Genomic DNA, 26,685 nt, shown 5'->3' with positions numbered 1-26,685 from the left:
ACTCTGTTGGAACACCCACAGAATATATTATAGACCTAGAAGTACAAGGTATGTGAACTCTTTTGGAACCCCAACAGAATATATAATAAACCTTGATGTACAAGGTATGTGAACTCTGTTGGAACATCCACAGAATGGATCATAGACCTACAAGTACAAGGTATGTTAACTCTATTGGAACAGCCACAGCATGGATCATAGACCTACAAGTACAAGGTATTTGAACTCTGTTGGAACACCCACAGAATATATTATAGACCTAGAAGTTCAATGTTATTTGGACTGTTCAAAGCAAACTCTGTTTTATTTAAAAATATTTCAAGTTGGTTTTCATTTCGGCATATTGACTACGAGTATCTGTAGTAATGCAGAGTGGTACAAGAACACTTTAGATTATGTATGACATGTGTATATATTTAATTGGACTGTCATAAAATAACTTACATAACAAACCTTTCATAAAAACAAGTAGCCTTCATGTAACATTAATACGAACATTATAGAGTATGTATTTATATCGATGCGAAATGATAAATAAGTGACTTGTTTCAAAGTATTATTTTTTTAATACAGTCTCCCTCCTCAAGGGGATTTCTATTTTTAATTTAATCAAACTCAGAATAGACAAACTCAGGGTTGACTACGATAAGCATCCATAAATATGTTTTTAACTTCGAATGAATACTACAGTACAGCTCACGAGTATCCCGACAAAAACACCGACCACCCTGTTTGAAAGTCCACGCTGAGCGTGGAAGTGTCGGTACCTTTGATCTATTGTTCTCTGTTACGGCCTCGAAACGAGAAAAAACACGGTGCGACACGGTGCAACGCGATGCAACACGGACAGTTACACTGTGAAACACGCGGTATTTACCTGTAAAAAAAAAAAGGAGGATTTAGGAATAAAACTTATAAAGAATAAAATATTTATTGATGTACGTAAGAGAATCAAAGAAAAAGACAAAGAAATAGAAATAAATAGAATGTTTATGCACGCAATTTTCAGACGTATGCGATTGACACGGTTGATTTTTGTTAATATTAAAAATCGATATCCCCCACATGAAGGTTTGATCAATAAAAACACTAACACTTTCTTTTCCTTTTTAAAATTCAAATAAACGGTTCCATAAGTTTTTGTTTCAGTCCATTTTTAAACGTAGTAGTAATCGTAGTTACTGTAGTTTGGCAGTTTCAATAGTGCATAGAACCATAACTGTGATCTTTTCTCACTTATACTCTATTCAACGATAACAAATCTAACGGGTTGTTGAAAACAAATGTACTTTCTCTAAATAATATAATTAAACAGCTTTATATCTAATATATTTTCAAATTTTCTTTCTTTTATACATATGTGTGAAGTACTTGTCCATGTACATAGTAGTACCGCACGGTACATATTCATAGCGCTAAGAATCCGTGGATCTTGATACTTGATAATTTTTTATTTCATCTTTATAGCAACTTGAGTTTAGAAATTATTTGTGTTCCAAGAAACTACTCAGTATTGCATTAATTACTGTTTGATTGTTTAATGATCGTCATATGAGAGAGAGAGAGAGAGAGAGAGAGAGAGAGAGAGAGAGAGAGAGAGAGAGAGAGAGAGAGAGAGAGAGAGAAAGAGAGAGAGAGAGAGAGAGAATACCAGTATGAGTTTAATTTAAGTACATTTTACTTGTAATTCAGTGTAATAAGTTAGATTTATAGTTTCCATTATATTGAACCCCTTTCCCAAAATTTGCAATAGAATATATGCAGTCAGGGTCCACGTGCTATCCCTGTCAATCAAATCAGCCCGCGCGATAGACCACGTGCTCCTTCCATGATATGGAAAAAATGTCGTTCTATTGTTTTTTAAGTCCACAAAATAGAAAAATGTTTAACAATGAAGTATTCAGTGTTTGAAATGTTTAGTTTCTTCATTCTTATACTGCATGCATGAGGGTTGGGATATTACGTTGTAAAATCTCTCTCTCTCTCTCTCTCTCTCTCTCTCTCTCTCTCTCTCTCTCTCTCTCTCTCTCTCTCTCTCTGTGTACTTTTGTGCAATCATTTTAGAATTATAAGAGTTCTATTTGTATAAATTTAATTCATTTATTTTAGATCCATGGTTTTAATAACGATTTCAACACAATGACTAAAAGTTTGTAAAGTTCACGATGTAATAAGATTTTTCGTTAAAATTTCGACGCTATTTCACATCAATAAAGTTGTGTTTATTCTAAATGCTTGCAAAAAGTTACTGGTATTATCTCATTCATCTTTTTAATCAATCAGGTTTTTTTTGTACATACATGTATGTGTACCCGGTAAATAATTTAATTTCTTATCGCAAGTTAATACTTTGTGAAATTCCCGCATTTATAGAGTTGCTGAATTGTTCCCCGGATCAACGCGCCGATAGTCTTACGTTTAGTTGTTTATGTACATATCTACAGACAATTTTTTTGCTTGTTAGAGATTAGGAAAAATCATTGAACTAATAAAGTAGAAGTAAGATATATTCAGACCATACACACGACGGGTTGTGATGAGTTACCAAACAGGTGTTCGCGGAAAGGTGTGAATAACGGCATCTCGAGCACCTGTTCAGACGTCCAAATATACACACAGTTAGTTGTAAATTCCAATGACACCTAACAAGACAGACAATAACACCTGTTGTGTATAGAACCGAAGATGAAAGACAATGCTGTGTATCTGATCAGCTTCCGTACATCGCACGAGTGATTTTTTCATGTGAAATCGCGAGGCCATTACGAGCTATACGGAAATAAAGTTGAAAATTATTTTATGAAATGCGGGTATATTTTTAATACATGTACAAGGCTTGAATATAATTTAACAAGAGTTTGTACATGTATTTATCTATAATCTATAATATAAAGGTGATTTTTGTTTATTTATTGCTACATACATGTAAATAGCTGAAGTCAAAATTATTCGAGTCATCGGTAATATGGGGTTGTTATTTACTACTGTAACAGCACATCAACAGCATATGTTTTTAGAAAAACATGATCTGAAATGTTTTCATTTCTCATTCTCATTCTTAATTGGTAAGGCTGTAAATTAATAAATAAATCTGAAAGTGTTTACAGATAACAGAAATAAGACGTATAAGCTCCCGACATTTTAATAGGATCGTCAGTTACAACATCACGTTTGTTAAGAAAAAAACCAAGATGAATTAAATTGATTTGAATTTTGATTATATATTAATTGATTATTAAATATTTTTGGTGAATTTATTTCTATTTATTAAAGAACAAATGAATTAAAAGGTTCCCATTTACGTCGAGTTTTCAGATCACAAAAAATTACCTTCACGTTGACAGCCTCGACAATTTTCTGGGTCCGTGCAACTTAAGTCGACATTCTTTTTTTTTTTAAATATGAAAAGGATATATATGTTTCAACCGTTGTTTAGCCATAATTTCTTTATTTCTAAACATACGCTATTTCTATCAACGTCTCAGGTAACGATATCCACGGAGTAACACAGTGGCCACGGAGTTACACAGGCAGCCACGGTGCGACACGGTGCTTTTTCTTGAATTTTCCAATACACATACACGGTGTCACACCGTGTGCACGGTGCGACACAGACCGTTTTCCACCGTGTTTTTTACACGGTGGGTGTCGGGATACTCGTGAGCTGTACTGTATATAGTCATAATTATTTAAAATTAAAAAAGAAAACACTAAGAAGTGTTTCTGAACGTATCAGCAAACTTGATTATTTAAGTCTTCAATATTGCTTTTTAAGTGATTAAGCTCTTGGAAAAAAATAATTATTTAGAGATTCTTTTTTTTTCTCAGTGTCTTTTTCAATTATGCTTTACATTCAAAAAGATATATTTATCTTCAGAATAAGGTACTTAATTGTGTTGAATAAGGACTCACTAACCACATAACTCAACGATGCATCCTCAATTAAGCTCAAAAGATCAATTGGTGCTGCAAAAACGTCATATAAATAAAATCATATGAGATACAGCATCTTTAATCATGTTATTTTATTTATATTTCTTTATCTAACTCGTTAAAATCCATGTATATGTATTCGTTTGGTAATCATCGCAAATAGATACACTACATGTAGTTTAACTCGATGGATAAAACAAATACAAACCTACACAATGACATATGGCTATTTATTTGTTAGTCGTGTTCAGCTTTTATAACCTATAATATGTCTTTAACTGTGCATGTTTTGTTGTTGTGTTTAAAATAAATTATAAATCATTTTACATAGAATTGTTTTATACTATTTTCATGCTGATACGTTTATAGACATCACTAAATTGCTATTTATGATATTCTACATATGTATAATCTCTTAATATAAACATTAACCTGTATGCAGTATACATGTAGTTTTTATTGTAGATGTTTGTTTTGAAAAACCCAAAGAAGTTGGCAAGTGTGCAGTATCAACTTGTTACACAGGAGAAAATGGGGTACTGAAGGTAAATTGTTCTCACTTCATCCTTGTGATAGGTATTAGAACCTTTGATAAATAATTATCCCTATGTGTTCTATGTTTTAAAGACGAATGTGATATAAAAGGTATACTTACTAAAGTTTTAAAATATCTCTTGATATTTTTTATGATTTTTCTCATTTACATGTTGTAAAAAAGTCTTAATGGAGAAGGGTGACGACCACCAAATAGTGTACTGATGGACACTATTAACGTAAAGTCATAGCCTGATTACGTGCCCTTAAGTTTTACAAAAGTGATTGTAGCGTTTCAATTTTATTTTTCCTCACTTTGTGGTTAAAATGTCTAAATTTTTTGTCAAAAAGTTCAAATTTCGTACACATGCACCTAACTATTTATGTATTTTTTTCTATATGAAAACATAATTTTCAAAACCCTGCTACTCTGCCATGAACTAGTTTAACTAAGTTTTGGGGCGTAAACAAATGAAAATTCCAATCCTAAAATATAAATTTAACGTCTATTTGACTTGTACAATCTGTTATCTTCACATAGTCGCTATATTTACCAAGAATCTAACAAATCAACGGGAAATCATGCAGGAAAAACTCATCTTTGTAATTCTGCCTCATAATATGAATTGATCAAGTGATAAGAAAATAAAGCACACATTAAAACCACTATGTTTAACTGATTGAATGGTAGAACTCACTAGTATTTATTGATCAGACTTAACAGTGAAACAACTAATTCATGGTTAGAATAAGACCACACCATATGAACTCCAAACGCATAAATCCAGATAGGAGTATGAAACCCTGGACCACGCATGTTTATATCCAATAGAACCCTTTGATAATTTTTTGTTTGGGAAAATTTGGTCATTTTAAAATAGGACTCTCATAATGTGGATATTTAGTAGGTAATGGACTCTTTGACCCTTGAGAAAATTTAAACAGAAATGAGCTGATATATCATCAGGTGCATCTTTGAGTATGAACAAAAATTCATGATCATTGTAAATGCAAAACAAAATTGCTGACCCATGATAGCAAAGAACAGGTAATGAATGGGTAAAAATTGCTTCAGGCAACAATTTTTTATTTATCATTTTGTATTTAACAAAATAAATACTGTTGCAAACTGGGTTTTTATTTTCAATCTCAAAGGATATGCAATCTTTTAATTGATACAAATACGTTATACGCCTTATACCGGTAATATTTAAAAATGAAGAACAAATAGTTGGTATATCTTTTAAATTAAACCATAAAATGTAGTACCCCAATTTATTTTTATTCTATTATTGGCCAATCACCAGTTGGTAAGAGACAATTGATTCTACCGATTAATCGATTATGATTTTTATCTACACTAGTTCTACCTCAGTCTCTAGAAAATGTACTTGTTCTATGTAATAAGTACAAATATTTAGGTTGGTCTGGTACAATTTATGTTTTATTGAATTCAGTTTTTATGACAAAGAAATGAACTTTAAGTATTAGTTACACCTGGTTGTTTTTGTGTTCTCAATTAGACCCCTGATAGCACAGAGCTGGCAGTGAATGGATATAAACAAGTGAATGTGTGTGATGACAATACTTCAGGCAACTACTCATGCTGTAATACGGCAGGAACCTGTCTTGTTCAAGACTTCCTAGAACCAATGGGTAATTAAGTTCACTCTATACTTTCTGAAATGATTGTGTACGAATCTGTATAAATTTGTTAATTTATTTGCTCATTCTTCTATGGCTTGAATGTTTTGGTGAAGGGGAAGTTGTCTTAATTTTAATTAGCAAGTATAAAACACTATATCGGTTCGTATCATGCCAGTGTCAAACGGCATTTTTGCACTGTTTAAAATGCAGTATCGTAAAAATCCATAAATACCAAATGATAGATCTTTACCTAGAGAGTATACAAGCACTTTTGTAATTGATGTATCAAACCTTACAGGTAACATATTTACCATTGAAAAATTAGCAATCCCATTGAAAAATTCAGTTAGATTTTAAAAATCATATCGTAATTTTCAATATCATGAAAGAATTAATTAAATATTGCAGGAAATTCTGTAAATTGTATCATACAATTGTTTTAATTATGGATTTTTGTTATTAGGAATTTATCTATTAGAGATAAATAGCTTATCTGTCAGGTGCGGTGCATCAAATGTAAAGGCGATCAGATACTATCTAGGCAATGGTCTATCATTTGATGTACATGTATATGCATTTTTTGCGAAACTGCTTCTTAAGCGGGTGCATACATGCACTGGCATATTTATCCGCGTAATAACTGCGATTAAAATTTTTGCAGCGTCTGCTTTGCATTATCTGTTGAAATATACTTCAAATATTTTTTTTCTTCAAATTTGATGATTTGTTTTTGGTATTTCACTACTATTTATCTTAATAATAAGCTCTCTATTTTGGATTGTTATTATGTGCTAATTTTTCTTCCTACCATCTGATATTTTAACGCCAGTGTAACTGTTTTTATCACCTCGATAAGTAAAAACTTCCGTGAAAAGTAGGTCTTCTGGTTATACAAAGTATATTTTGAAGTCAGATATCTAATACAAACAATTTTATCTGAAAATATTCTTACCAGTTGTTTGGACAACCCTTGATAAACAATTAAGTAGTAACAAATTTAATGTTTATCAACAATACTTTCTTGATCTTAGGATGCTTATGTATGTCTCAGGTCATGATTTGTCAGTACGTTGATATATGTCCATTTGCATGAATAGTTGTTAACACATATTGCGCTGTTGGCGCAATGACTCATCTTCTCTCTGAATAGTACACTTTTACTTTCATTCATATCTATTTCATTTATCTATATTTCAAAAGTGTAAGAATAATATGTGCATCTTGTTTTTGATATCATAACTATACCTTTTTTTCAGCTCGTCTCCTAATTTTTGTGATCGGCTTCGGCCGATCACTGTTGTGTCCATATGAGGCATCCGGCAAATGCTTCCACGTGCGCACACATTCCGCTTGCAAAAGTAGTTCTTATAAAATTTTGAAGTTTGGTTTAGTATTTATATAACATTTTATTCAGTTTTATTTCAATTCATTTACCTTAAGAGATGCAAACATACATAAAATTCAGTTCGACCTGTTAATTCAAGAATAAACATTTTGTCTCACGCGTAAGAATTTCGGTCGAAAGATTCATTCAGTAATGCAGTTGACCTCGATGAACTGACCTCAATCATAAGAAGATGCTCCATGAACTGACCTCGATCTATTAATGTTGCATAATAGAAGCTAGAAAAACGGCTTGATTTATAAACAAGGTTACGTTATAATGCGACCTCAATAGCAAGTTATGATGGCATTCAATGTTTTTCAGTCGCATTCAATTATTAGGTCTTTCCACCTTTCAGGTGAAAGCCCTTTTGTTTACTTTATGTTTTTAGGTCTTTCTACCTTTCAGGCGAAAGACCTCTTGTATTTCTTATGTTTTTTATTATCATTTTTCTCCTCTATTTTCCACAGGAAAACTTTTTTATTTCAAAAGATATTGAAACAAATTCTTCTTTATGTGATTGAACTCTGAAACCATAAGAGATAGAAGCTTGGAACTTTTACCAATTTTTTCAGTACACTTAAGGTTCTTTAATCTATTCATACCAAAAGGATCTGAGGCCCCCTTCTAGTAGTTATTGCCCCTGAAAGTATTTAAATTTCTATAAAATCACTTCCAACTTTTTTTTACAATTATCATAGAGACTTCAGACCACTTGGGATGGAAGCGTCTACCTTGACCGATCAAAATGACATAAAGGTCAAAGGTCAAGGTCATTTGGAAATCTCTTAATTAATGAGTTTTTAGATCTCTTTTGTGTAGGGTGGTAGAAAAAAAATGTTCATGGATGTAGTAGGACATCATAAGACATTTCAAAATATAACCCTTAAACCCCTACCATGAAACAATTATAGAGTTATTGCTCCTATTGTAAAAATGCTTGTTATCGCTACTCCTCACTAACTGTTAGAGATAGAGACTTGAAACTTTTACTAATATATTCAGTACAATTAGACGTTCCTTCAATCTATCATACCGAAAGGGTCCAAGACCCACCATAACTTCAATAACTTCTACCAGTTATTGTCCCTGAAAGTTTGGAACAATCCATAAAAACACTAATAACTTTGAAATCAATAATCATAGAAACATCGGACCACTTGCATAATTAATCTTTTGACACTTTTTTAAATAAAGTAACGCATATTAAAAAATACTTTATTCTAATGCAGCAATCTTATTTCAAACATAAAACACAATGAGGTGGAAAGACCTCTAATTGTTCGAGAATAATTAGTCTACTAGTTTTAATACAACTCTTTCTTTGTATACGCTTAATAAAATGCCCTTTGAAGAGCCCTACTCAGTATTCCGAAGAAAAAGAAGATACATTAACATTTAATAATTACGTTAAAAATATAAAACTAGACAAGGAGTTCACGAATGGCTTTCCCCAAATTTATTTCAAAATTAAATTTGTTGACGGTTTATAATGATGAAATTATGGTGTACAGATTCAAAGTATTCTATATTATGTAAAAATACAGTACTTTTAATTATTTTTTTTTAAAATCAAACTGATCATGTTGATTGCTTCTAGCTATCAATTTATCATTATTGCGGATCATTTCTTTAAAAGGAATACTTTTTCCACCATTTGTCCAAAAGAAGGAAGCTGTCAGAGGATGTATAGCTGGCAATGTTACCATGCAGTTTAAACCTGCATTGTTAGCTAGCAAAGAGGTGAAAACCTACGTATGGAACAAGGTCCGGGACGTAAACAAAGATCCAAGCTTTGCCAAGTTTGAACCTAACTTTTCCTCACAGCTTGAGATATATTTTAATGAAGAGCACCAGGTTCAGAATCGAATATTCCACAATCCCGAGGAGCCTGCTACGTTATACCTCACAGATTTAAGGAAAAGTGATCAAGAACAGTACACCCTAGTTATCAGCTATGCTGATTATGTTGGAACACCCACAGAATATAGAATTGAACTAGAAGTTCAAGGTAATTTAAGAATTTTCTTCAGGGGTATGTTTTCAAATCTAAATATATGCCGAAAATTAATATGAAAATCAATTGTTAGTTTTCTATCAAAACATTATTGTAGAACTCAAACACATAATAGAATAGTTTAAATGAAAGATGAACTCATATAAGTGACGCAATTTCTTATATTATCAATTTTAAAATACACCAAGCTAGATGGTAAGTATTAATCTTTAGCGATATTAACTTTTAAAAGATTGAAATAACTACATGCATAATTTGAACTCGTTTGTTGTTACATATATTGTAATGCAAAATTTCTAAGTTAGAGAGTTTAATTGTTTTCATGCCTAAAAGTAGTAAGAAGTGACTAGTTTTCTAGAAAAACTAAAAAATGTAAATTTAATTTAAATAATATCATTGTAGAATTGTTGTTATAAAGACTGTTTTTTATTGTAGATGTTTGTTTCGAAAAACCCAAAACAGTGGACAAGTGTGCAGTAACAACATGTTATACAGGAGACAATGGGGTACTGAAGGTAAATTGTTCTCAGTTCATCCTTGTGATACATTTTGAGTTTAAAAGTTCCGTCGTTAAATCGGAATATCAACATGACTGCTTTGGACGTTTTTTTGCGTACGAGATTGTTTATCACTTCTTATCACTGTATTTTGTTAATTTTTTTGTCTGTTTATTTACTTATAAATTTAGATACATTTCATATTGATTTAATATGATTTAAATTCGACCTCAATTCCTAAAGAAACATTTTGCCATTTTGTTTTTAAACATGAAATATTTTACCAAAATAACGGAAAATGGAAAGTTACATAATATCACATTATAATCATTGTTTACTCTTTTTACTATTGAAATATTGAGCTTAATGGAACAATCTTAGAACATCTTTTTAATTAAACATTTACAATGAGTCACAAATAATCAAAAATTAAAAAAAACAAGCAGCCATCTTGACAAATATAATTTTTAACACATTTAGTCATCCACATGTTACGCATGTGATTTTCATGAAAAAAGAAAATTCATTTAAGTTTAACCATGTTTTTTTATAAACAGTACTTCAATTCACGTGAAATCGTGTGAATAATGTAATTGTATTTGAATGATTTTGAAAATATATATTGATGCATTGTAAATCCCTAAGTAAACGCGAGGAATTAATATCCGCGTAAAATCGCGAGAAGCATCCTTCGCGGATTTTAAAATCTCGTCATTTTTTTCTGAGAATTTAAAACTATAAGAAATAAGGAGAAAAGTTCAACGTTCGCGATTTTATATTCTCGCGATTTGGTACAAACCAGCGGGATCGCGGAATAAGTACTCGCGTAATATAAGGAATTTACAGTATTCAATATGATAGTGATGTATAAACACAATCTTAATTAAAGTGGAAAATATAGAAGTAGTTATCATTTTTCATAGAGTATTTTTTACACAATGATATTCAGTTTCTGAAGCATATTTTTTTATTATTATTCCCTGTATTTAGTAACATATCACATAACCTATGGAAAGGGAATATTTGTATTTCTTAACGATTATTATAACTGTGTTAAGAGCCTACATTGTATCATATCAAGCATTAGTGTATATATTTTTGATCAGGTGACCTATTGCTATCCGTTTTCGACTTTTAACTTCTTAAAAGCTACAAGGCTGATTGTTACCATTTTTGGTGTGAGGCATCTCTGTGGTAAGAGAAATGTAAATTATGAAATGTATGGCTCTACTACCCCCAGAGCGCGACATAAGGGGCCAAATATGATTTTTAAAAAAGCCAAATTTTCAAAAACATTCTTCTCTACTCCCACACATGTGAGGAAAAAACTGGTTGCATAGTTATGATGTCCATGAAGCCCTCTACTAAAATTTTGAAATTCATGACCCCTAGGTCAGGGGTTCAGGCTCTAGGGTGGGGCCAATATGGCCATATAGTTAAATGTATTTAATCTTAGCAATTCTTCTTCTCTACTCCCACACATGTGGGCAAAAAAGAACTGAATACATGGTTATGAGGTTCACTAACTCCTCTACCGAAATTGTGAAATTCATAGCCCCTGGGTCAGGGGTTCAGGACATTGGGGGTGGGCAATATGGCAATATAGTGTTTATGCATATAATGTTTAAAAATGTTTTTCTCTATTCTCACACATCTGTATGAAAAACTGACTTATAATTATGTTGATAAGGAAGTCCTCTACTTAAATTTTAATTTGCATGACCCCTGGAGTATGGGTTTTGATTCTAGGGCAGGGCCAAAATGGATGTATTGGTGTTAATACATATAATGTTAAACAATTATCTTCTTTACTCCCATACACAAGAAAGGACAACTGAATTCATGATTTTGTAGACCAGATCTTTAAGATTTTCGCCAAAATTATAGATTTCATAGTTCTTTTTGAGAGATTTCAGGCAAGGAGACGGTTGTCATTACAAAGTTATAATTTTTCTACTCCAGAACGAAACCTTATTAATAAATCGCATATATGAGACTCCTCGACAAGTTATGAGTTATATGCTACTCATGTGACCGTTAAGGCCAATTGGCCTTTTGTTCTGCTGAACACCTTATATAAGAAAAGCAGTGAACAAATCAGATATAATTAAAGAAAAAATATGCATTCAGTTCTTTAAATTTTGTTGTTGTTTTTTTTTTTTTGTTGTTTTTTTTTGGGGGGGGGGGTTGCGGTGGGGGTTGGGTGGCTGTTTCTCTGTTTTTGTTTGGGTTTAACATAGTTGCTTAAGGTGACTATGTGCTCGGTGGCTCTTATGTCCTTGATGATAGATTTAAAGATGACGTTTACTCAGAATTTAAAAAATATATACTGATGTCTATGAAAAACCAACTATTGTGTGCTATAGACTTTACATGGTAGTGTTATTCTTAGCGATTTGCTCCGTGGGTCTCATGTCCTAGATGATAGATTTTAAGTTGAGGCTGAAAAGATCAGTTAATAAAGAAATAAGCTATTATATCTATTATATAATAATAGATCTCGTGATAGAATGACAACACAAGCATACAACTAAAACAGATATAGAACATACTTGCCTATTTTATTTAAAATCCCAGTAAAAACCTCTTAACAAGCGTGTCGAAAACGGAAATGTCCAATATAAACTAATAACAATGCTTTTCTTATCATGATGACGAACTTGGTGTCTGACTATTATATTTGTTTATGCTGAGAATCATTTAAGCCAACTGTTTTCTAACAAATTTGTTATAAACCTAGTGTGGTATCATCAAAAATTGTTGGGGCTAATTTTCGTTGATTGCTTAAATTTTACAGGTTCGGGGGACGTTATTTCCTATATTAATTTATACCAACAAATGATTGCATAAATTACGACTTTGACATCGCTTTAAATAAAAGTCTTCATGTTTTAGCTAATCAAAAAGAAACAATCGATGCATTTTATGTGGGTTAACTAAACCCAGTCATTCTTGGGACAAAACTAAAGGATTCCTTTTTGTAAACATGCCCATGATTCAATTAAGTTCTGCTGTTTGTTTGATTATTTTTTGTTTTTTGGGATTTTTTTTTACCTTTATTTTTACCTTTAAAAGGAGAACCATTCTGCTGATATAAATAGGCGACAGTCTTTAACTTTCTATGATAAATGGCTTGAAGCGAAAATCTTTTGATACTTTAATAGCCAAAAACTCGGACCATATAGTTTTAATTTTTTTTATCAACATTGTAGAAGTATGTTTTATTTGCAATAACGAAATTTTTCTTGGACAAACGTAAGTTCTTTGTAATCATGGTTGATTAGTTTTTTAATTTAATTATAAATGTATTGATTGTTATCAAGCATATTTTTTGTAGACCCCTGATGATCGAGAAGAAACTGTGAATGGTCTAAAAGTGATAAATGTATGTGAAAACAGAACAACGGGGAACTATTATTGCTGTAATTCTAAAGGAAGCTGTATTGTACAAGGTGAATAATTTTTAACTCTTTTGGTAAATTGAATTAAATTTTCTTTCACGTCCATATTTAAAAACCTCAGAAAAGATCGAAGCTTGATTCTTATCTAATATAAATCATCATTACGTTTGATTGTTGCTATTTTATTGACTTTTACCAGGGCATATTATTTTCCTTTCAACATATTCCAGGATGTCATATATTGAATAAAATATAAGGTTGGCTATCAATGGCATTTAATCCCTGTATACTAATAGTCTATGATATTTTTAGAGGTAAGTAATCTAAACTACCACTTACTGTCTTCAAACATACAAACTAAGGCGACTATTATAAGTATTCAATACGTCTTTGTGATATCTTCGTGCAAATTCGTTTCTAAATACCAGTCGGACAATTGTTGTCTGATTTTAACTTAATCGTTAAACGCGTCAACATCCGTATAATCTTAAATTAATTTAAGAGGAATCATTGCAAACCGCTTTAACATAATGAATGTGAAAGGAATAGAAAAAACATCAACAAACGAAGTTCCTGTTGCTTAAATCGTGACATTGCCTGCAGAGAAGACACACTTTGGAAAACAGGATTCGGTTGCACGAACGTCAGTTAAATTAACTCTTAGTTAAAACCGTAACTAGCTGTTAATTTGTTAATGGCAAGTTACATAACTAGGAGTTAATTTTGGGTTGCTCGAAATATTGTTAAGTGTCTATTAGCTAACTAGGATTTAACAGAGCGAACTTAGTTAACTCATCGTTAAAGCCGTCTGCACGCGCGTTTACCATACCGTCTGACAGTGACAATGGCGACTAAGCGAGAAAGAAGCAGTAATTGTTCACTGTCAGAAATCAGTATTTTGACTGAATTTTTTGAGAAAAATAAAGATGTTTTGAAGGCAAAGCAAAGCAATTTGATTACTAATTCGCGGAAGAATGCAAAATAGGCAGAGGTGACCGAAATAATAAATGCAGTGGGTATTCAGCGGCGCACGGTTGACCAGGTAAAGTTCAAGTGGGGTAACTTGCAGCAAAGTGCCAAGAAAAGTTTCAGCGCTGCACGGAAACAGGCTAAACTCACTGGCAGAGGCCCTCCACCAAAGCCCCAACCGCGGCTGAAGAGAAAATCATCGATATGATGAAAGATCGACCTAATTTCAGCGGCATTGTTGGGGGCTTCGAGTCCTCAGTGCCAGTCACAACAGGTATGACACAATGTGGGTTTTTGGCCGATCAATAAATTAATGCAAATCCTTGAAATAAAACAATTATCAATTTTACTAGAAAATTTCACCGATGACTGAGATTGTATGGTTTGTTTACATTGTCGTCTGACAAACACCTCACAAATTGATGACGTCAATTATGGGTACACATTGATGATAGAAATTACAGGGGATTCCCCGAATGCAGACAAGCTTAAAACTTGTGATTAATACATATACCATTACTTACCTTATATTAAGTACTTGTACAAGGATGATACTTATAAACTGTAACATGTTTCTTTCACCACAATGATATTCAAAGCTATCGTGTCCATATTTGCTTTTCTGTGCAAAAACACCTAACGTTATAACAAGCAATAACATAATCTATGACTTGTTATTTAAAGTTTGGATTTCACAAATGTCAATCCAACATATCCTTCATTAAATGACATAAAAACTATAATACTTTCTATTCATACATTACGTTTCTTTTACATACAAAAGTTGATACTCACATCACGCACCATTCATTAAACCATCTGGGTTAGCCCCCCTACTTCATTTAAGAAAATGACGTCAATATTGGGGTGAAAAATAGGTTGTTTTTATATTTTATACATTAGGCATTATTCTTTTTTCAGCCTTCATTTAAAGTAAAAACACATGTATCATCGTTTTTTAAAATGTGTGTGTGGGGGGGGGGGGGGGGGGGGGGACGGGGGACTAATCCAAAAAATATTGAAAAGCAAACAAAAAAGGGAAAAAGATTACTTTACAAAATCCTGAAAACCCATATCCGTGGAAGGGGGGGGGGGAAGTTTACCTTTATCTTCAATTTCGCTGTGTATTTCCTTATTATCATTTCAATATTTTACATGGTCCCATAAAAAAGGGAGGGGGCAACTCCATGGTAATTCAGTTTTTTTGTATAAAAATATAAGAAAAATCTTTGCTGCGCAAAAATGTAGCCCCCCCTCCCCGATGCTAGGTGCCTGCAAAATCTTTTATCAGTTTTATCAATTTATTTATCAATAATTTTATCAATTGGTAACTGTGTTTGAAAATTAATCACTTACAGTCTCGTACACTAAACTTAAAAAAGTTTAAAAAGTTAAATAACGTGTTTTATATTTTGTATACTATTAAGGGTTATGTCTGATTATATTATGAACAGTTTTTTTCTTACTCTTAAAGTTGTAGCATTACCCTATTATTATAATTTTATAAATTTCTTTCTGTAGGGGTTTTAAAGGATGCTGAGTTAGATGCTACCTGTACCTCTTCCTCTGTGGAATACGAAGAAAGTCCGCAGGCAACTGAAACCGAAGCTGTTGAAGACGTTCCTGAAGTCGAAAATTTCGAGTGTGTTTCACAATTTTTTTATTTACTATTTTTCATTTCACATTATTGAAATTTTTTGTTGAAAAAATATATTGTTTGGCACAAAGAATCGAAACGTTCTTCATTAATTGATTGCAAAAGATGAATTGTGCATATTTGACAAAATTAAACCCCTTATATAGAATACATACAAATGATTATAGTTGATGGAAAAAATGATTTTTTAAATGTTTTGATATATATTATATTTTATTCGTACGTTTTAAAAAAAAATGTTTAGTGTTTGCGCCATATATCTGTTTTCTTTTTGTATTTAATAGCAATACCAATCAAATTGTAATACTTCCTTCTATGCACAATGCAGAAAAGGAATCAGAGTTGGGGACCAAGGCCCGCACTTTAAATGAACCCTCAGTATCGGATTCTCGACACAAGAAACGAAAGAAAATTTCAATTGATGAATTGCAAAGAATGCAGTATGAGGTAACAAAATAAATCAAATTCTTGCATAAAATATTAAAGGAATCAACAATTTTGTTCGTGGATTCAAAGAATATCAGAATAGTTTCCTACATGTGAGCGAGTCACATATTTTTATAATATTGGAATGTATTCCGGATTTCTTCCTATTTCTGTAGCTCCGGTTTTGTTTTCTATTATACGCCGGAAAAAGCGGTAAAAAAGAACGCTGGCACAACTATTGTTCTTCAACAGATACATGTATATTTGCTGAATTTATAGATTGTTATCCTGCCACCTTTTTCATCCAATAAATATGGAAATGTCTTTCGTGTCTACTTGGTCACAAATGGCGTCGCCGGTAGGATATAGTTTCCATTGCCAAAGAAGACTCTATGAAAGGTGGTAGACGTAAGCGACGACAAGCTCAAAACCGGACATGGCTGAAGAGAAGGTACAATCCTTGGAGAAGGAACTTGCGGATTTGAAGCTGAAATTGGCCCATGTGATGGCCAGAGATGCTGCAGAACCAAAAGTGGTATTTACTCCAAGGGAGAGGAAGATCAATAACTTTTCGGGGAAACGGGACAGTGATATAACCGTCGATGAGTTTATTGAGGACATTGAACTTGCATTGAAGACACGACCAACGTCGGACATTGAAAAAGTGAATTTCATCATCAGCCATCTGGAGGGTCCAGCAAGAGAAGAAGTGCGTTACAGGTCGACAGCCGAAAAAAAGAAGCCAAAAGATATTTTAGATATCCTCAGGGAAGTGTTTGGAGACAGAGGAACCATATCTGAACTCCTCTCAGACTTTTATCAGTGTAAACAAGAGGATGAAACTTTACAAGAGTATTGTCACAAACTCATGTGCAAACTAGACCGAGTTTGCAAGAGAGATCAAAAAGTCATCACGGATCGCGACACGACCCTGAGAAACCAGTTGGCAGAAAATGTCAAAGAGGTATGGTTGAGAAGAGAGCTGAAGAAAAGAATCCGAAGCACACCATCTATTACCTTTAGTGACATTAGGGAAGAGGCAACACTTTTGGTTGAGGACTCAAAGGACACCGCAGTGGCAACAACCAATGACTACGAATATGAGGTACCAGTTTTGGCCACTCAGTCTGTACCCAAAACTACAGAGTCAACCGACTTGTCCAAACTCCTGCTCGATGTTAAATCTGAAATGAAGAACATGAGAGAGTAAATGGAATTTCTGAAAACGCAGAACAAAAGTCAGAAAACTGGTAACACAAGACAGTGCTACTATTGCGGGAAACCAGGCCACATGAAGAGAGAATGTCGTAAACGCCAAAGAGATTCTGAAGCATCAGCTAACACTCAGGATTTAAACGGATCAGGCCTACGGCTGAGAGCCGACTTGTAGGCAGTGACAAAAAAGGCTCGCCACTAGTACAGAAACTGATAGGAGATAGTCCAGTTATAGACTTAAAAATTGGTGACATAATTGTGCCATTTATTTTAGACACTGGATCTATGGTAACAACAATTAACGAATCATTTTTTAACCAATTTTTGAAACCTACATTTGAAGTACAGTCCGGTCGTAATTGGCTCAGACTTAAGGCTGCAAATGGACTGGATATCCCATATATTGGATATATCGAGACAGATGTATACATACCTTTGCTTGAAAAGACCATTGAGGGCAGGGGCATTCTAATTGTCAAGGATTGTCCGGAGAAGGAGGGTAGGATTGACAAACCTGGCCTAATGGGGATGAACATCATTTCGCAATGTATGGAGATATTCAAGAGTTTCTTGCCGAACATTGGAAAACATGTGAGGTCAGAGGTCAAGGGATTTGCCAGAGTGGCAGGAAGAAGTGAAGTGTGTGTTCCTGCAAATTCCGTGAGTGTTGTGAATGTGGTTGGGCCGACACAGAAAACTCTGTCTGATAAAGTTGTGAACATTGAACCACTCTCAGTTAATGCAGAAGTAATGGTCATAAACTCTGTGTCTACAACTTCTAAGAACTTATTTCCAGTCAGGATAGCTAACCTCAAACCAACAGACCTTTGGTTGAAACCGAACATGAGGATTGGAATCATAAGGGAGGTGAACTGTGTTTTTGATAGAGATTCAGAGATAGAGTTTTTTCAGACTGGTGAGAATGAAGAGACTGTCGTCTTGAAAGCTGATTTCGAGGAGGTAAAAGAGAATGACCCTGTCCCTATGGATTTCCTGGAGGAACTAGATATCAATGAAAGTGAAAAACAGAAAATCCGACACCTGATGGAAAAACACAGAAATGTTTTCATATCTGACGACCTAGACCTTGGCTATATGACCAAAACACAGCACCGTATCCAGCTGTCAGATGACCAGCCAATAGCTCAACCATACAGACGGATCCCACCGAGTCAATTTGAAGAAGTGAAAAACCACATACAGGATCTCTTACACAAGGGCATCATTAAAGAAAGCACAAGTCCCTATGCTGCGCCTATTGTGGTAGTCCGGAAGAAGGACAGTTCCATTCGCCTGTGCGTGGATTATAGAAAATTAAATTTGAAGACAGTACGGGATGCGTTCCCACTACCTCGGATAGACGAATCCTTGGATGCCTTGCTTGGTGCGAAATATTTTACAACGTTGGACCTAGCTAGTGGGTATCACCAAATCGCAATGCACCCAGATGACCAACATAAAACAGCATTCAGCACACCTTTTGGACTGTACGAGTTCACTCGAATGCCCTTCGGCCTGTGTAACAGCCCGGCTACGTTTCAGCGGTTGATGCAGAATATTTTCAATGACTCTGTTTTCCAAATCTTGCTCGTATACCTTGATGACTTGATTATATATTCATCAACATTGGAGGAACATTTGACTCGCTTGGATAAGGTATTGGGAAGATTGGAAGAACATAACTTAAAGCTAAAAGGGCGAAAGTGTCATTTTTTTAAGGATCAAGTTAGATACCTGGGCTATGTAATCTCAGCTAAGGGTATAGCCACGGACCCCGAAAAAGTAAACGTAGTGGAGACTTGGCCAAAGTCAAACACTGTAAAAGACCTTCGTTCCTTCCTTGGGTTTGCAAGCTACTACCGGAGGTTTGTACCCAAGTTTGCACAAGTGGCAGGACCACTCTACCACTTGATAGGAGTGTGTAACAAGGAAAAGACTACACCTAAAGCTAACTGTAAGCTACAGGCATCATGGACACAAGATTGCACAGAGGCATTTGACAAGTTGAAGGAGAAACTGACCTCCTCCCCCGTTTTAGGATACGCAGATTACAAATCAGAATTTATCCTTGAGACCGACGCCAGCCTCCAAGGACTTGGTGCAGTGCTAATGCAGAAGCAGAATGATGTTCTACGTGTGATAGCCTATGCAAGTCGGACTCTTCGACCCAGTGAACGGAACGATTCCAACTATAGTTCGGCTAAATTAGAACTGTTAGCAGTCAAGTGGGCTGTAACAGAGAAATTCAGAGACTACTTGCTTGGTTCCAAGTTTAAGGTCATTACAGATAACAACCCTTTATCTTACTTGCAAACCAGTGCAAAGCTCGGAGCTGTGGAGCAAAGATGGGCTGCCCAATTGGCTCAATTCAACTTCACCATAGAATATCGCTCTGGAAAACTGAATCAGGCTGCAGATGCTTTATCAAGGTTGCCAAAGACCACAACAGAAGTTCCACCTACACTCCAGGTGACCGCCTATCAGAACGCTATAACATTGCAAGAGGAAGAAGTAGACAAACAACGGAACACATGTGAACAAGACACACTCTCTGTGTTCTGTGGAGCAATTCATACATTACCAAGATACAGTCGGAAAGATATTATTTCCATACAAGAAAGTGACAGTACCATTAAACAGTTTCTTGTGTACTTTAAAAGTGGACGGACACCTTCTGCCAAAGAAAGAGGTGGAGAATCTCCCAAAGTTATTGCCATGCTGAGGCAGAGGGATCGCATTTTCCTTACGGGTGGACTACTGTTTCGAAAAGTGACTGACCCACACCTTGGCGAATTACAACAGCTCATTGTACCAGATATACTGCAAAAGCAAGTGTTGGAGATGCTCCATGACCAACAAGGGCATCAAGGAATAGAAAGAACCACAAACTTGGTCTGTTCCAGATTTTATTGGACTGGAATGCGCAAGGATGTTGAAGAATACTGCAAAACATGTAAACGTTGCAATGTTGCCAAAATGCCATCACCTCGCGTGTCTGTTCCTATGAACCACTTGTTAGCTAATGAACCGAATGAAATTCTAGCAATGGACTTCACTCTTTTGGAGCCAGCAAGTGATGGGCGAGAAAACGTACTAGTGATAACAGATGTGTTTTCAAAGTTCACCGTAGCTATCCCTACTCGTGATCAGACTGCAGCAACTACAGCAAAAACTCTCGTGATGTCATGGTTTATGCACTATGGTGTACCACAGCGTTTACACTCTGATCAAGGGAGGAACTTTGAGTCAGAATTAGTTGCTGAACTCTGTAAGATCTACAGTTTGAAGAAAAGCCGAACTACGCCTTACCACCCTCAAGGAAACGGCCAATGCGAGAGGTTTAATAGAACATTGCACGACTTACTCAGGACCCTCCCACCAGAACAGAAACGACAATGGCCGCAACTTCTACCGGAGTTGTTGTTTACATACAACTCCACTGTCCATGCTTCCACCGGGTTCACACCGTTTTATTTGATGATGGGTAGACACCCAAGGCTCCCAATAGACTCACTTTTAGACCTGGATGAGGAGGGACAGAAAGACAACCATTTCCAGTATGTCACCCAACATCTAGAAAAAATGAAGATGGCATACAGAAAAGCAGGGGAGCGCCTTCAGAAAGAAGCTATTTCGCGTGAAGCAGCACACAAGGTGAAGCCCAAGTCTTCTCAACAGCTACTAGAAAATGGAACTCAAGTGTTGACAAGAAACCGAGTCCAGGGGCGAAACAAAATACAGGATAAGTGGAATTCCTCTCCATTTGTGGTTGTGAAATGCCTAGACCCTGAGAGACACATCTACTTAATTGAACCTCTTGGCAAGTCTGGACCACGTCGGGTTGAAAATAGGACGAATCTACAACCGCTTCGTGTCAGAGAGCAAAGCGACAGTTCTGACGAAGATGATCTTCCATCCGCTCTTGGATACAATGGATACCGCGAACTAAGAAGATCCACCCGTTCTACCCTAGGGAAACATACCAATGTACATCATGAACCAAGATCTACCCTGTGAAATATGTTAGATCTATCCTGTAACCTAGTTGTGTTTTACATGCATGTATATATGAATAGGTGTACTGACAGCTTTGGTTTATGGATGACTGTTTTTGCTGTACTTTGCATTTTTAAGTTTTTTTCTGCTGAACAATATTTTTTTTTACAAAATTTTCTGGGTGCTTTAAGGTTTTTTTTCACTGTAACAAAGGCTCTACACTCTATCTAGTCAAGGGATGCTGATTCTGACTTTGATGAGGCTCATTTTGTGTAACATAGTTGATTATTACATTTTTGCTACAGTAACGAGGACGTTACCTGTTTTAGCAGGGGAGTATGTGAGCGAGTCACATATTTTTATAATATTGGAATGTATTCCGGATTTCTTCCTATTTCTGTAGCTCCGGTTTTGTTTTCTATTATACGCCGGAAAAAGCGGTAAAAAAGAACGCTGGCACAACTATTGTTCTTCAACAGATATATTTGCTGAATTTATAGATTGTTATCCTGCCACCTTTTTCATCCAATAAATATGGAAATGTCTTTCGTGTCTACTTGGTCACATACACAGATAAATACCGGCATGTTCTAAGCAGGTTTAATATTGATTTCATTTATTTAAGGTTTTATGTTGTGAAAAGAGACACATCGGACTCAAGAATGCGAAGATTCAGAAGGACATTGAGCGGTCAGAACTTGAAACTGATAACTTGAGGCTGCGGAATGCCAAGTTGACCCATGAAATTGAGCTCTTAAAACAAAATCTTGCGCAAAATGAAAATGCCTTGCTTGCATTGCAAGCTTTATCTGATGAGTAAAAAAATTATGAATTAAATAAGTACACAGGTCATGTGTTAAAATGTAATTGTTTGTAGGTTTTTATTTTCATTTGTTACATTAGAAATATGTTCTTGTTATGAAGTTCCTGACTGCCATGCCATCCTCTGGTCGTTGATAATTTAATTGCCCAGCGACATTATCCTGTTGAGGATTACCATCCTCCATCTCTTCCTTTAAACTCAGTGCATTGTTGTGTAGAATTGCACAAGCGCCAATGATTCTACAGACTTTCGCGGGCTTCATTCTAACCTCACTATGCTACACATGAAATCTTCGTTTCCACCAACCAAACACCCTCTCGATCGTGTTGCGCGTGCGACAATGGGCCGAGTTATAGCCCTCCTAAGAGGCGTTCGATGGATGAAGATACGGTGTTAACAGAAATCTGGAACAAGCATACCCGCTGTCACCTAGCAAATACCCATCGTCTACTCTTCGATGATGATTTTCGAGGTATGCGCTGACTTCTGACGCCCGAAAAATGTGGCTGTCATGCGTACTACTAGGCCAGTGGGCATTGTTACAACGCACTTTGAAAAATTACGCAGTTTGAAAAAAAATTTCAAAGTGCGTTGATTTTGGGACCAAGTCAACGCACTTTGAAAAAATATATATTTTTTTCAAAGTGCGTTGATATCGTCGATATGAACGCACTTTGAAAAAAAAAATTCATGGTTTAGTGAAAATAGTTGATAGTTTTATATACAATAAATGATTGTTTTAACCTTGTTTAGCTTAATGTGATATATTTAAAAAAGAACTAATTGCATTCTCAGCTATTTTGATAAACAGTTTCTTGATGAGCCTTTTTTTATATCATAAGACAATATCGACGATTTACACAGAAAAAAAAATATCGGGAGGTTTGAATTATCCAAATATGACATAAACTTCATCGCTTAGCAACTGCATTTTCCCTTTTTTTTTTCTTTTTTTTTTTTTGAATTTGCAGCAAATTTACCTCTTATCTGGTATATCGGGCTATGCCCGAACGAATATGAATCATTTATAAATGAATAATGGCAATCGTTGTATAATATATTTCAACTGGCTTATTGCAAATATGATGTGAAAAAGGATACCTTAGTTCTGTTTATAAAAAACAATATGATCTTTTGGTAGATCAGTGCGAGAAAATTAACCCACATCCTAATGCTTGTTTCTTAATTTATAATAATTTAATTTTCGTTAATGTTAATAAATGCATCTTTTATTGAAGTGATTTATTTGATTAGAATACGAAAAGAGGGTAACTGTTGAAACACATAGAATCTTTAAGATACCAATGGAGAAATGATTGTTCGGCCAGCTTGTTTTTCAATAACACTGCATATACTAATACAGAACATTTTTCTTTTTCCGATCTAAATGTTTACCCAAAGTTTCTGAAGATCATATGTTTTGGAAGGAAAAATGAGGGGTAGGGGAACTTCTTCTTGTAATCAGTTAAATGATCCATTGGTATTTGACCTGTATCGTTTGTTAACCCCTACCCCCACCCTCATCCCCGTTCTAAATACGGTAAATTAGATAAACAAGCGTTAACAAATCATCATACTATCAACAAAAAAGTGAAATGTCAATGTGACAGCAAACCGGGTTTTCTTTTATGTGAACTGTATCCATAATCCATGTCAACCTAATCCAGTGAAATGAAGTACCCTATATGCAATATTTTGCCAAAAAATGATTAAGTTCAAAAGCTGGTATTTTTTACATAAATTATCGGAAATCAAAATCCTAGCAATATGCACACCTCTGATATATGTACAATTGATCTGCAAAAGAACAACTTCCTATCTTGAAAACTGTAGGAGGAGTTATCCGTACAATGAGGGTACCCTTTTGGCAGCCGACCACCCGCCCGCCCACCCGCCATTTTCACCATTTTAATAACCGGGTTTTTCCGTTGGAAAACCCGGTTAATTAGAAATTCAGTTCCAGAATTTGTGATCTAGAAATATTTTTTCAAAGTGCGTTAATATTGTCGATACTAAAAAATGTTGATGTACCTTCATAACCCACTTTGAAAAACTTTTTCAAAGTGGGTTAACATAGTCCAAAATTTAACGCACTTTGAAAAAACATTCAATGTGCGTTGATTTTGTCCAAAATTTAACGCACTTTGAAAAATTTTTTAAAAGTGCGTAATTTTTTCAAAGTGCGTTGCCACAGGGCATCAACATTAATGAATTTCCCTAAAGGAGAAAATACAGAATCTAATATCTTGCAAAGTCATATTATAATATAATGACTATCTTTTCCCGTTCATACTTCATTATTTTGATTTTTAATGATCGGCATAACACATGTACATAAACATTACTTATCACGTTTTTATACCAATATTTTCTACAACTTTTTATTCCAGGAGATTTCAGAATATTACAAAAAATTTATAGTAAAAATGCACAGGCGTTATATGTATTCTTCTAGTAATAAAAATAAACACCCTCTATATATCAGGTAAATTGTATAAATTTCTACCTTATATTTATATGGTTTTGAAATTTTGAGAAAACGTATAATATCAGGATCCCGTGAAAAAAATAAAGGGCACTTAATTTATGACGTCAAAGTAAAAATGACGTCATATTCGACGTTCGTTTAGAGAAAAAAGTAAAACAAAATAGCATACATACATGCAAATACATCCTATATATATATATATATATATATATATATATATATATATATATATATATATATATATATATATATATATATGTTTTGAAGAAATGTATTATACACATATTGCATTACTTGTAGCTATCTAAAACAATTTTTAAGACATACAGTTTGTACTTTTTTAATTCAATGAGAGAAAGAGAGAGAGGGGGAGGGGGTATTTCGTAAACATGTAACGTGTTATGATTACTTAGCCTATCCTTGAAATAAAAATAAAATAAAATAGATATACCCGTATGACATACCTGCGTTTCCACGGCAATTGACTGGCTTCTTTTTGTAGCCCTTTGTAGGTCATCACGCAGCAGGTTTGCGATAACCAGAATTGATTCTCGTTTGAAACGAAACCTGGATCGGATTTGATCGTCACTTAAATCGTTCATCTATATTCTCTGCCTGTATACTCTCTCTTTTCTTCCAGCAAACAAATTACCAAACAACAACAAGTTCGCCATTTTGATTTTAATGCTTAGTTAAATATTTAATGTACCTATGTAACCTGAGTTAAAATTGTAAGTTAAATTAGATACTTAACTAAGCTTTAACAGCTTGTTAACTTTTGAGCAACCCGTTTAACTCGCCGTTAATTTTAACGTTACGTTAACGTCAAGTTAACGGCTAGTTAAATTTAACTGACGTTCGTGCAACCGAATCCTGGACACGTAAACTATACCCTAAAGTGAGAGAAACATTGTATTTGTTATTTTAAACAGGTTATCATAATAATCGTGTCCATATTCACTTTTCTGTGCAAAAACACCTAACGTTATAACAAGCAATAACATAATCTATGACTTGTTATTTAAAGTTTGGATTTCACAAATGTCAATCCAACATATCCTTCATTAAATCACATAAAAACTATAATACTTTCTATACATACATTACGTTTCTTTTACATACAAAAGTTGATACTCACATCACGCACCATTCATTAAAACCATCTGGGTTAGCCCCCCTACTTCATTTAAGAAAATGACGTCACTATATGTGTGCAAAATAGATTGTTTTTATATCTTATGCATTATGCATTATTCTTTTTTCAGTCTTCATTTAAAGTAAAAACACACGTATTATCGTTTTTAAAAGTGGGGGGGGGGGGGGGGAGGGGGACTAATCCATAAAATCTTGAAAAGCAAACAAAAAAGGGAAAAAGATTACTTTACAAAATCCTGAAAACCCATATCCGTGGGGAGGGGAGGGGGCAACTCCATGGTAATTCAGTTTGTTTGTATAAAAATATAAGAAAAATCTTTGCTGCGCAAAAATGTAGCGGCCCCCCCCCCCTCCCCGATGCGAGGTGCCTGCAAAATCTTTTATCAGTTTTATCAATTTATTTATCAATAATTTTATCAATTGGTAACTGTGTTTGAAAATTAATCACTTACAGTCTCGTTCACTAAACTTAAAAAAGTTTAAAAAGTTAAATAAAGTGTTTTATATTTTGTATAATATTAAGGGTTATGTCTGATTATATTA

General features: G+C 34.4%; 2 protein-coding genes across 7 annotated transcripts in view; both read left to right on the top strand.

Annotated features, from left to right (window-relative positions):
* Positions 1 to 26,685, top strand: part of LOC105338195 (uncharacterized) — a 410,054-nt gene that overhangs the window by 35,935 nt on the left and 347,434 nt on the right. For 3 of the 6 annotated variants that reach the window (XR_010711669.1, XM_066078019.1, XM_066078018.1), the window contains exons 12-13: positions 4,399 to 4,478; positions 5,991 to 6,123. Coding sequence is in view for 4 of the 6 variants with exons in the window: in XM_066078019.1 (XP_065934091.1) it covers positions 4,399 to 4,478; positions 5,991 to 6,123 (213 nt within the window). In the remaining 2 variants the exon portion in view is untranslated. Of the gene's footprint in view, positions 1 to 4,398; positions 4,479 to 5,990; positions 6,124 to 9,137; positions 9,510 to 9,950; positions 10,031 to 13,349; positions 13,465 to 15,903; positions 16,025 to 16,323; positions 16,487 to 22,301; positions 22,544 to 26,685 lie in introns of those variants that run through there. The other 3 variants (XR_010711671.1, XM_066078021.1, XM_066078020.1) reach the window with 3 other exon arrangements.
* Positions 16,585 to 17,797, top strand: LOC136273509 (nucleoprotein TPR-like). The gene has a single exon (XM_066078038.1). It carries the CDS (start codon positions 16,902 to 16,904, stop codon positions 17,673 to 17,675), a length of 774 nt encoding a protein of 257 aa, XP_065934110.1. The 5' UTR covers positions 16,585 to 16,901; the 3' UTR covers positions 17,676 to 17,797.

Source organism: Magallana gigas, chromosome 3 (genome assembly GCF_963853765.1).
Source record: "Magallana gigas chromosome 3, xbMagGiga1.1, whole genome shotgun sequence".
In the NCBI taxonomy this organism is placed as follows: domain Eukaryota; kingdom Metazoa; phylum Mollusca; class Bivalvia; order Ostreida; family Ostreidae; genus Magallana; species Magallana gigas.
Note: the sequence above shows the minus strand (reverse complement) of the source record. Positions and strands in the feature narration are given on the sequence as shown.

Excerpts from the sequence above, each read along its gene's own strand:
- LOC136273509 (XM_066078038.1), top strand. The coding sequence starts at position 16,902 with ATGGCTGAAGAGAAGGTACAATCCTTGGAGAAGGAACTTGCGGATTTG.